The sequence below is a fragment of the Larimichthys crocea genome, chromosome XIII (assembly GCF_000972845.2).
Source record: "Larimichthys crocea isolate SSNF chromosome XIII, L_crocea_2.0, whole genome shotgun sequence".
NCBI classification, from domain to species: Eukaryota; Metazoa; Chordata; class Actinopteri; family Sciaenidae; genus Larimichthys; species Larimichthys crocea.
Genome location: NC_040023.1, coordinates 27,676,836 through 27,688,648, shown reverse-complemented (window position 1 = coordinate 27,688,648; position 11,813 = coordinate 27,676,836). Strand labels below are relative to the sequence as shown.

Sequence of the window (11,813 nt, the reverse complement as noted above, 5' to 3'; positions counted from 1 at the left end):
GGGGGGGGGGGGTGTATTTCTCCCTTCACTTTTTTCTTAATTCCTCCACATTTGTGTAACAGCAGCGAGTTGGTCCCACTTGAGTTTCACCTCTTCTTGAGCAGCCTTCTTAATTTTTGAGACACTGTTTCTCTGTGATGTACGTACAGTACTGTCCATCACTTTTTTCTGCTGCGGCTAATTCAACCTGGAGTTGTTGTGTGCGCCAACAACCATCAGGCGGCATCTTCACTGCACACTATTGACTGAAAAGAGCAACACAAACTGACAGTGGATGCCAAGAAACGTGAAGTAACATGCAGAAGAAAGGCAAAACACATACAGGCGAACTACAGTGTTTTAAAACTTTAATGGGATAAAACAAAATCAGTAAAATTGATACGTCACATAATGTAGAATTTATTTAAATTCACAAAGTATAAAAATTCTCCCTTAACTCCTCAAATAAAAATACCTAACACCTTCTTCACCGGGACACCGGGAGTCATTTGTGGTTACGGTTTGACTATTTTAATATTTGTAAAACTTGACATACTGTACTTCATCATCACCTGTTGCTTATTTTTTGGCAGGTAAGACACATACTAGACTGTGTTCCTACTTGCTTGTGCAATCAAATTGTAATGTGTCATCATGTAGTCAGTCAGACTGTCATAGTTTGCAAATACATGTTTGTATAAAGGCTAATTAACCAGCTCTTGCTTTGCCTATTTGAAAGGGCACATTTATGTATTTAAAGACCAATAAACATCAATCTAAAAAAAAAAGTAAAAAGTCCTAAAATGCCTGAATATTTGTCAGACTCTCAATAACTGATGACAATTGGCATTTAAAATGTGGCAACAAATATGAAATACATAATAGCTTCACAGAGCTCAATAGCATCTGAATCTCTGATACTGGTACAGTACAGTATTGAGCTAATCAATCCAATTTCTCTGATTCATTTTAAAGGTACAGCCACAGGCAGTCCTAGAAAATATTAATATCTCAGCCTCCTCACATGGGCCCACATATCATCGCTTAAAGGTTAAATTAGCTTCCCTACCTCAAGACCTCCGTGATTCAGACCTGTCACTTCTCATACGTGTTGATGACACAAACACTCTGGCCACTTTCCATTAAAAGGTGGTGCTGATCCAAAGGACAAAAGAATGGAAAGCAGTGACTCAGATGCTCATGTCTGGCTGCCTGCAGGGTCCATCAGTTGAAGTGAATAAGAGGACAAGAGTGCCGAAAAGTTGATATTTCTGCCATAATGAGGGAATGAGTGAGAGTCTGTTTGTGATTATTTGGCAAATGTGTTTGCATATGTGGCAGTTGTTAATTAGCTGCAGTTTGTTTAGGGAGTAAAGAAATGCAGTCCACTTCCACCATGCATAGAAAAAGTACTATTGTAACTCTAACTTAAATTTGATTGAAGCTTTTGAAATGTGGAAACAGGAGCTCTGTGTCTCACTCATTAGATTAGACAGTGCCATTCCTCATTGCTGAAATGCCGCTTTAGAAAGAGCTTAGGGCCATCTCAATTTCTCTCTCTGTCTCAGACACATAGAAGCATTTATACATACACACAGTGTTCATCTATCATCATGTCTATCTGCTCCCTCTCTCCATTTGGCTTTTTGACTCTCTGGTTCAAAGCTACCCACCTCTGCAGAGAGAAAGCAGGCTTAAGAGGAACGTTGTTCAGGTAGCACTGAGTTCTACAAGTCGAAGTTGAAAATGATACCTCAACTCAAAGTCTTTGGGTTACACTAGCCAGATTGGCAGGTATCTCTTATCAGGCTGAATCCATCCTTTCTGCTTCTTATCTGTGTAGGAGTCGTGACGGTAGCAGGCTAGGCAAAGTAGCCCAGATGTCTGTCTGCCAACCTCTTCACCCTAAATCCAGAATAATATTCACAAGCTTCAGTATTTATACTGATGGTTTAGTGTAAGTTGAAGAAAATGAGAAGTATGTCTGAAATGCAATGGCCAAAAAGGCCATGAAGTTTTGTACAGCCATTCATGGCCCTCAGAGGATGAAGCCTACAAAGTTTTGGCACCAGCATCAGGATGGCATTGTCATTTTTCACTGAAATGATTTGACTTTGGTAATCCCCCTCACTTCACCTAATCTCGTATTCCTTGAGATTCATCGTAGTTGTTCCAGACAATGCTGCTACATAGCCTACTTATTGATAGAAGCACATAAACCGAGGAGAAATGACCAAATCGGAGCAAGTAAACACAGTCTGGCACTCCATTTCTGGAACACTCCATGTGGAGCATGAAGCCATGTGGAGAACGGACCAAAACAACGTCATGGAGCCATGCCTAGTGCAATCAAGGCCTAAGATATGTCTACTTTACTTCAAGTTATTAGCATTTATTACAGGCACACACTCACTGTGAGGTTAGTACATCCAGGTTTGCCAGCTACTTTGAAAAACACTGTTAAATGCAACATGTTTTTTTGTTTTATTAAAGGTCTTCGACCATGCTGAAACGCCTTATCGACAAACAAAAAAATGCTGAGAGCTGTTAGCATAGCTGCAGACCTTTTTAAGACCAGTTCATGGTTGGTGCATCCACTTGGCCGTGACAGATTTGACAGATTCCACATGTCAAATCTGACAATATGCCCGAACTGCCCACCAGCCAAAATGTGCCACTGTGTGGTCTGTTGGCACTACAACTACTGCAGCAATTACTGCACTGGAAAAGCAGACTGGATGCTTGTTTTTGTGTACTGTGTTAAGCCGTCACACATTTTCTTAGTTTGACTGTTCATATTCATGCAGCTTTTATTCTTGTTTATTGGAGAAATGTAACAAAAAATCTTTTAATCTAACAGCAAGTTACCAAATTTTAAACACTGTCCACCACAAAGCAAATGCTTCACCCAAAGAACCCTGTCACTGCCCCCACACTGGTCTACATGTTTTCTATTCACGCTCGCCTCCATTTGCCGCAGTGACTGGAAGACGCGGCTTACTGCAGCTAGCTAATGGTCTCTCCTGCCGAGAGTGTGTAAATGCTGGTGATTCTCATAATTAGCCTTGCTGTGGGAGTAATTGAATGAGAAGGATTGCAGCCAGCAATGGCTCTTCTTCTTCAGATAATGACAACATCTTAACACAGGGAGAGAGATGTCTGTCTCAACCGCTCATCAATAGTTGATATCTCACCTCTGTATGCCTTCCACGTGAGACATGGCACGATCAGCGGAGCAGACGGGGAACAGAGACAAGTTCATTTTCTCGACAGACAGAAAAGAAGGGAGAGTATTCACACTGGTAATTTAATGAGATTGAACAGAATGGCGAGTAAGATGAATCACTGAAGATCACTGCTCAGGCAGATAAAGCCGCTACGGGAAACATATTCATCTTTGGTGTGAGGGTGAGGCGAGGCATTGTCCGTGTGTGTGTGTGTGTGTGTGTGTGTGTGTGTGTGTGTGTGTCCTTATTACTGCAGGATGACTCAAACAGTGCACAGCTGGCTCTGTCAGTCCAAGTAAGTCTCAACAAGTGGACAACTTCCCTCGCTCTCTCCGTCTGTCTCTCTTAAACTACGTCTCTACATCTACGTCTCTGTATTATCTGATGGCTAAGGTGTAGAGGGGAGGTAATAAAATGTGATTTCCTTCTCCTTCTCCCATTCATAAGTGGCCAGGTAATAGTCCACAGCTGTGGCTTAGTAGCTTTGGACCGTTTTTTATCCCCCTCTCTCTGTCCTCATGTAACTGTGGCTCAGGCTGTTTCCGGCTCCACAGGAGGCGATGTTGTGTTCTTGTCTGAAAGTTCCCTGCTGAAAGGGTATGAAAGAACGTCCTTTTTCTCCTCGTGGCATTCAGGTTATAGAATGGATCCTCTTTAGACTTCTGAAGCTCAGTAGAGTCTGTCTAAACTGTAAAAAAAAATACATGTGTGCTTCACAGGATATAAAGAGAAGATAGTTGGCAGAAAAAAAAAGAAAAGGTAACATTCAGGTTGTCTTCATTGTTGAATTTGTGACATAAAGAGAATTCATGGTAGCGGAGGAGAGATTGAAACAGACAATCAGCCAGGGAGGACACACCAGGCTGGCAAAGTGTCAAAAGATAGAAAGACAGCCAATTAAGAGAATGGTTGTAGTCTGTGAATACAGAGGAAAAAAGGATCAAGCCTGAATAGCACTGGCTTTACTTTCTCTGCACGCCTCCAGTGTTCTATGTAAAGACTGGCCGTGTTAAAGGATAAGACTGGTTTTATTCTATATGTTTATCATCTAATCCCATGATAAGACCTATTATTATCTAGCCTGTTAAAAAGTATGTAAATGAATTTCATCAAAACAGTCCAACTCCAAGTCCCACTGACTAGTCCACATGTCTAGTGTAGTGTAGTGTAGTATAGTGTAGTGTGTGTGCAGTGTGGCTCACTGATCTCTTTCTGTGGCATACAGGAATAACAAAATTCCTCTGTCTCTCTTTGGCTCCAGCTGTTTTCACAGCACTGTGTGCAGGCGGGAATACTGAGAGCGCCATGAGCTCCAGATCATTTCAGTTCTTATTGGTGACTTGTAATTTTGGGATTTAGACTTTTAAGCTTATTCCACTGCATTACTCTGATTAGACCAACAGTTAAATCCCCAATATGTAATATTGGCTAAATGTCCTAAACACTCACAGCAGTCTGAAGGATTTTGGTTAATAACAGACCAAACTCTGAAACTGAAATGAAGACTGATATTAACGGTGGCTGCTGTGTGTTCCTCAGCTCCACAGTGACCCAGGAGCTGAGCCGCCCTGCTACTGTGTAATAGGAGGCATAACCAGCACCTATTTAAAGCTCCCGCTGCACTGTAATCACAATCAGCTCTCCTCTGTTCACATGTCAGCTCCCATTCCCCTCAAATCCGCCTCCTTATTAGAGACAGAGAGAATGGGCTGTGATTTCACTGTTTACTGCCAAACAGCCTGCAATGCACCAGAGAGCAAAGAAGACACAACACTGATAAATAGTCTGTGAGGGATTGTGTATGTGCATATGTTTGTCTCCACCCCTCCACCCTACACAAACCACGAAAATGTAATCACAGAACGGCAAAGCAGCGCAACAAGTTGACATATTGGAATAAATACTGGTCCGAAAGTGTGTAAGCGCTGTGAACACGCACAGACTTGCAGTGTGTTTGTCTTTGTGTCATAGCAGAATAAATGTTACTTATATGAGTAAATGAAATATCACAGGGGCATGTTATGTAAGATCCTGTGTGTGACAAACTCCTGTGTGTTGCCTCCCTGATTCTCAGTTATTTTACCCTTACTGTCCTTCAGCGTATTGAATATGCAGAAAAGCTACAACAACATGAGGTTAGCAAATGAAAGTTAGGCCGCTCTAATTACAGAATATGACAGAAATGCAATATAATATGCAGAACTATGTTTTCATTAGTGTATAATCCCCTGAAAATAAGTGAGTCTGCCCTGTTGAACCAGCATGTTTCTACAAACACTGGCTCTAGATAGGACCTTTTGTGATTTTCACACATTTCGCAGATACCTTCTCGCAAGAAAGGAGACAGTGAGGTGATGGGGTTACAATCAGCAACACCACCAGCTGCCACTGACTTACACAGTGGTTCTTTAAATGTCCCACATAAATCTTCAGTTCAGTAAGATGAACAGAAGCAGCTTAAGAGAGAATACAGAAATATTCATGTTGTGCATGCATCATGTGTTCATAATCATTTAAGTGTGTGTATGAAATAATGACAGTGGACGTCATTTATAACATTAGTATCTCTAAGGTTATTATGTCAGTGCACATTTCATTAATGGAATGACAGAAGGTTTCTGAGGTGGCTGATCTGTGATGAGCTGTAGTCTGGAACAGAAATGCACCGCCAGTGTTGGCAGGCCAGTGTCAGTGCAGATACTGAAGTTCCACTTCAAACATGAAGCATGAAACTTCAACCTGTATACAACCAGGAAGTATTTTCTTTCCTTTCTGTGACAGACCTGCCAGCACAGAAGAACTCATGGTTATTTGAGAGACATGAGAGACATGGAAACATTCATTTTTCATAACAATGGTATGTAGAAGTGACTGACTCTAGGGACAGTAAATCCCTGAAAAATGAGCTTTTAAATCTGAAGTATTATTCATGACTACATGTAATGTGCAAACAATCAAATGTTAAAGTTTGGGAAAAAGCAGAATTGTTAAGTATTAACTATCTGTGTCGTCAGACCAACTGAGTCCTGATTGGTGCACGACAGTGTGTGACATCACCTTATTGTGAAATAAAAAGTCCCTTTTGTGAAATAACCACAACTGTTCTAACTTAAGAACAAAACAGTGTGATCATTTAGGACTCCTGTTACTGGGTAAAAAGTTGATTGAGTAAATAGATTATCGGGGCCTGGAAAAATGATCCATCTAGATTTTGTGTGTTTTCTGTCAGAACTCAGAGAAAGACCATCCAGTTAAGTTTGAGCCACAATGCCCTCAGTTTACAAAATAAATATTTTAGAGATCCATGAATGGAAGATTGATTCACACTTGTGTCTCCTGTAGGCGATCTATAAGATGGTGTCCTCTGTGATGAAGATGCCTGAGGACGAGTCGACACCTGAGAAGAGGACGGAGAAGATCTTCAGGCAGATGGACACCAACAGAGACGGTAAGCTGACCTCATCATTTTGCATACACCAGAAAAAACTAAACTGACTTCAGAACAGATGTTAGTTATTTTTTGTGTTGAGTCAACAGTTGCTGTGTGTATGACATACAGAGCTCTTTCAGTGTCCTGTTGCTTCTCTACCAAGATACCAAACAAATTCAACAAATCTAATTGAATTAGTGTATTTAGTGCTTGATACTTCAGTGAAGTGCCACAAAAGAGCCAAATTTCAATTGCAAATGTATTGAACAGCTTGTCACTGCCACCTGGTTAGCTTTCCAGCAGCTGTTGTCACTGTACAAACTGGCCTGGTTTTTCCACTACAGAGCACAGGCAGACCCCTCCAGCCAGAAACAGCAGTTCATTGACGACAGAGCAGACACCGTCACACACACACTAGCCACTCAGTGGACACTCAGAGAGCACATTCATACTGCACTGAGCACAGGAGACAGAGAAACAAGATGGGGGCAATAGAGAGATGGACAGTGAGGAACTAGTGAGTAGTGTGGGTAGAAAGAGAAGAAGACATAGCAAAAAGAGGAGTGGGCTGGAGAGAGAGGAGAGGAGGAGAGAGAAGTGACAGCAGAAGACAAAGTGAGAGGGATTGTGCTGACCTAGACATGGAAATGTGTTTTCTTTCTTTTGCTTCTTCTAATGAGAATCACGAGTAGTGGGCAACTGACAGAGAGGCAATTCTGGTCTGTCTATTAGGAGGGTGGACAGGAGGAAGGAGAGCTGTCTCAACACTGCCACCAGTTGGTGAAAAGTGGAAACACTGATTCGGAAGTGAGAATCACATAGAATCACAAATGATTCACATTGAAATGAGTGTTTTGTTGTCATCGCACTAAACTCCTTTTTACTGGGTTGAACCCAGTCACAAATCCAACCCACCCCCCATCACAGCATGACTGTAAATGTGAACAGGTACAGGGTTAGCCTTTGGTTCACCACTGATCTGCACTAACATGGACAGGTCCTTGTCACAGCATGAGGTAGACAATAAAGCTGTCACATCTTTTACAACAAAACAAGAAAACAAGCTAATTAGACAAGAGCTCCACAATTAGTGTAGGCCTAAAATACACCAGAACTCTGTCAGTGTCAGTAATTACTGTCATTTCCTGATTTCAGAACACATTACTGTCTCTCAGTGATGTGCTGGAATGCAGTGTTGCTCTGCACAGTATACTCATGTATATAGAAACATACAAGTGATCTAAATTTGATTGTCTGTGCCCTGAGCTCTTGCACTGTCCATTTGTCTTCTGTTCTGCAATAGAAACGACTAAAACATCATGTCCCTTCTCATCCTTTGCTGGTGTTCTTTGTGTTTTTAGGTAAGCTGTCTCTGGAGGAGTTCATCAAAGGAGCCAAGAGCGACCCCTCCATTGTCCGCCTGTTGCAGTGCGACCCCAGCAGTGCTGGACAGTTCTAAACCGGAGGCGTCAACACAAACCTGTAAGGCTCACATTCAGCATCTCCAACCTGCAGCACAGCTCGCATTGAAAGCTTTAGGTCAGCGAAGGTCGCACACAGCCTCAGGGACAGTTGTGCCTTCCGGGCAGTGAAGCTATTCAAGCAGCACTGTGCAGGATGTGGGATGGGTCATCCACATCACTGTCTGCCACTGGCTTTTCCAGCTCGTGGACTGATATTAGAAACTTTGCAGGAGGTGGTCTGTTATTTTGGAGCAGTTGCTGAAGGTGTCGAGGTTCGTATTTTTAAAGCCCACATGTGTAGGATTTGTCCATTTCTGAAATACCTTCTCTGTGGGCAAAAACAACAGTATTTCTTTAAAATTATAAAATATTAAAATAAGATTAAAGCCATTTGGCTATTATATTTTGCCTGATCATGGATGTTCATGACTCAGAGGTTTACTGTCACCAAGAGTCTTTTTACAGCAGCACTTAATTAACCTGATCAGCACTAAGCCGTGACTGTTGTCAGAGTGCGTCAGAAGTTAGTGATTCATACTATCAGTTGGTCGTGACAATGGAAATATGAAAGCAGGAACAGGAGGGAGGTCAGCCAGCAGCAGCCTGGCAGATGTTGGCTGTGGAAGAAGCTGTAGAATCGTTAGTGCGACTGATCTTTAATTAGGGTGTGTTTGTTTGCTTTTCTCTTTGAACTTCTGTTTAATGAGGGAGGAGAGAAAAAACTGTTACAAGTAGTTACAAGATTGTTTCTGTTATTGTGGGTCTCCCCTGTGGTGTCGGCATCATCAGAACAATGACAGAGGTGTCATTTTCTCGAGGTATGAATCATAAACTTTATTTCATAGTTTAGTGGTTGTATTTTCTGTCCAGGATAAGGCTCAATGTGTGCGTGGTTATAAAGTAGTGTTAAAGCCTGTTGGCAGACTCCTGGCATGTCATCTATTCTTTGATCCACCTCTCTGGAAAGATGTTTAAGACAGTTCATCTTCACAGCTTTGACAATGTGATGATAAAGTTTGTTTCCTGTCAGGGTAATATTGGATTTTTATAGTTTTTTTGTATCAATGTAATGATGAACCTGTATTTCAATTTAATTCACAGGATTAGCAACAACAAAGAACTCTCTGTTTTACCTCAATATATGGTGCACTTTTTTATATTGTCCACATCTGGATGTTAAGACATTTTGAGAATCAGCAAAGTGGGACACAGTTAAGATCAGATCAGATCAGATCAGATCAGATCAGATAGACATTAATGATCCCACACTGGAGAAATTGGGGAAGCAGCTTGTATACACAAGGTGGACAAGAAATTAATCATAACTAAGAAAGGTATAGAATAAAGTCATGCTTGTGTTAAAGAGTCTGGAAGTTGTTGGAATGAAGAACCTGTGGTGGGAGTAGCAGTCTGTTGCTGAACGAGCTGTGTAATAGATAATAAATAAAATATCAATACATGTTGATATTTAAAAGCTGCCAACTTGTCCAGGGTGTACCCCGCCTCTCACCCAAAGTCAGCTGGGATAGGCTCCAACCCTACCGTGACCCTGATGAGGATAGGCAGTTACAGATAATGGATGTTGATATTTTAACTGAAAACTGTGTATGTGTTCAACAGATGAATATACAAATATGCTACATTGTGATTTTTCCAGGAGTAAAGCTCATTCAGATTTTGAAAAAGCTGTTGTACATTGTTTCTAAAGCTCGTTAATTTATAATTTATTGTGCTTGAACGCAGCACAAATACCCTTCAGTGTCACGCTATCATGCTGCCTGATTCTGCAGACAAACATCGCTCCAAAACACTGAACAGGTGAACACATGCAGTCACAACAGTGTTAATCTGACTCTTTCCCTCCATCTGTCTCCCCACAGTGCTTCTTTGGGTGATTCGAAATGCCCTTAACTCTCCACTAAGGAGCAGACTGATGATGAAGAATGACAAGCTGATGATGATGAAGACGACAGGCTTTCAATATGCACTAAGGACTTCTAAGATGGGCACGGGAACCACATTCTCCAGTTTACCCCCCCTCCAAACAAAGACTGAACCTGAACCCACTGATTGTAGTTGACCAGGATCCTTCAGATCTCCTATAAGCATGTATAAAGAAGGTCTGCAGTAGGTTGTATATATACAGTATAAACTGGAGTCTCTGTATCAGTGTCTTTCCTGGGCTCTCTTTGCCCTTCGAGGCTCCAGCTGGGGCGACACAGAGCCTCTGTCACTCTAATGTGTATCATAGACAGAGTGTGTGCATGAGACAACAACAACAACAACAGAGAGGGAGAGAGAGAGGTGTTGAATAACAGGACATACTGTAGGTGAGATTATTTAATCTGCAGAGTGGACATGAAGTTTGGCCTTCACTCAGAACAAGTACTGCTTTTAGTTTCCTCTTTTCTACTGTGAGAATGTGTACGTGTGTTTGTGTATTTTGCAAACTTGATAGAATTTGTTTCATATTCTGTGCTGGGACAAAATTACATTAACATGTAATATTATGCTACTATGCATACGCGCCCTAATCAGTAGTTGGATTATTTGGTGTAAAGCCTCACTGATGTAATGGAGGATGAAACACATCCCATCATGTGTTTCAGTGGCTTTTCATATCAGTCAGAATTCCACAGAGGACCTTTGGAGCAGCAATGTGTCGCTGCGCTCTAGCTTAAGAAATAGAAAGTATTTGAGTACAGTGTAGATATATTAAAGCGCACCTAAATTTCTAGATCCAATTCTTATAGTCCACATTGCTCAGTTCATAACGAATGTTGTGGAATCATTTTAAGAAATGTTTGTTTATTTTAGCAGATATCAAGTATGCATACCAGTTCCTTTTCCCACGTGAAGAGCACAGACACTTCTTCACGTTCACTTCTAGATGTTTTTAAATGCAGCATGTTGAATCAGTCGTTGGGTATGGGGTGGGGGGGCGTAGACTAAATAACACATATGCATGTGACTTAAGCGCATGTGTGTGTTTTTACGTATGTTTATGGACAGCAGTGGCTAAACGGCCGGTTGTCCGTCAGGCTCTGTGCTCGCTTCTGTATGTTAGTATCGTCATCGTTAGTGCTACCAGTAGTCAGTGTTATTGACAGCGTATGGACTGCCAAAGCTGACACATGTAATGGTTCATATGAATAACTCGATGGAGGGAAACAAAGAGGAGCTTTAGGAAGGGCACCGTGACAATAATCATGAAGACCCATGTTTAATGGGGATGCTGGGTAGTCAGAGCTGAGAGCTCAATAAGGAAATCACCATCTGATTATATTCATAACAGGGCCAGACACAGCCAGGATTCTTTAGTATTATGTAAAATTAATTACATATTATTGGTCCCACTAAATTCAACTTTTTCTAGCAACCACTTTGCTGTTGAAGGAAAGAGAAATAAGCTCTCCCTGAGCACCAGTATAACCCCCCCACACACGCCGCACACACACAACCCCTCTACTGTAACTGAGCCCTCCCCAGGGCAGCGCCAGGCCGTTTCAGTTATTGCATTGTTTTCCAATTAGAAAAGCTTTGAATGTTTAACTAAATAACTGCTGTTTTTTTGTGACGAAAAAAGAAAAAGATGCAGCCAAACAAACCGAGAATCACAACTACTGCAATGATACTGTCACAATGTGTTTGCTTTTATTGTATTTTTATGATTATTATTTTTTCCTTTAAAAAAAAAAAAAAAAAAAAAAAAAA

The 11,813-nt window shown here is 41.4% G+C and overlaps 1 protein-coding gene across 3 annotated transcripts in view; it reads left to right on the top strand.

The window, feature by feature from the left end:
- Positions 1-11,813, top strand: part of ncalda (neurocalcin delta a) — a 60,963-nt gene extending 49,150 nt beyond the window's left edge. For all 3 annotated transcript variants that reach the window (XM_010752309.3, XM_010752301.3, XM_010752295.3), the window contains 3 exons: positions 6,549-6,654; positions 7,998-8,118; positions 9,980-11,813. In XM_010752309.3, coding sequence (XP_010750611.1) covers positions 6,549-6,654; positions 7,998-8,095 — 204 coding nt within the window. In that variant the 3' untranslated portion in view covers positions 8,096-8,118; positions 9,980-11,813. The remainder of the gene's footprint in view (positions 1-6,548; positions 6,655-7,997; positions 8,119-9,979) is intronic.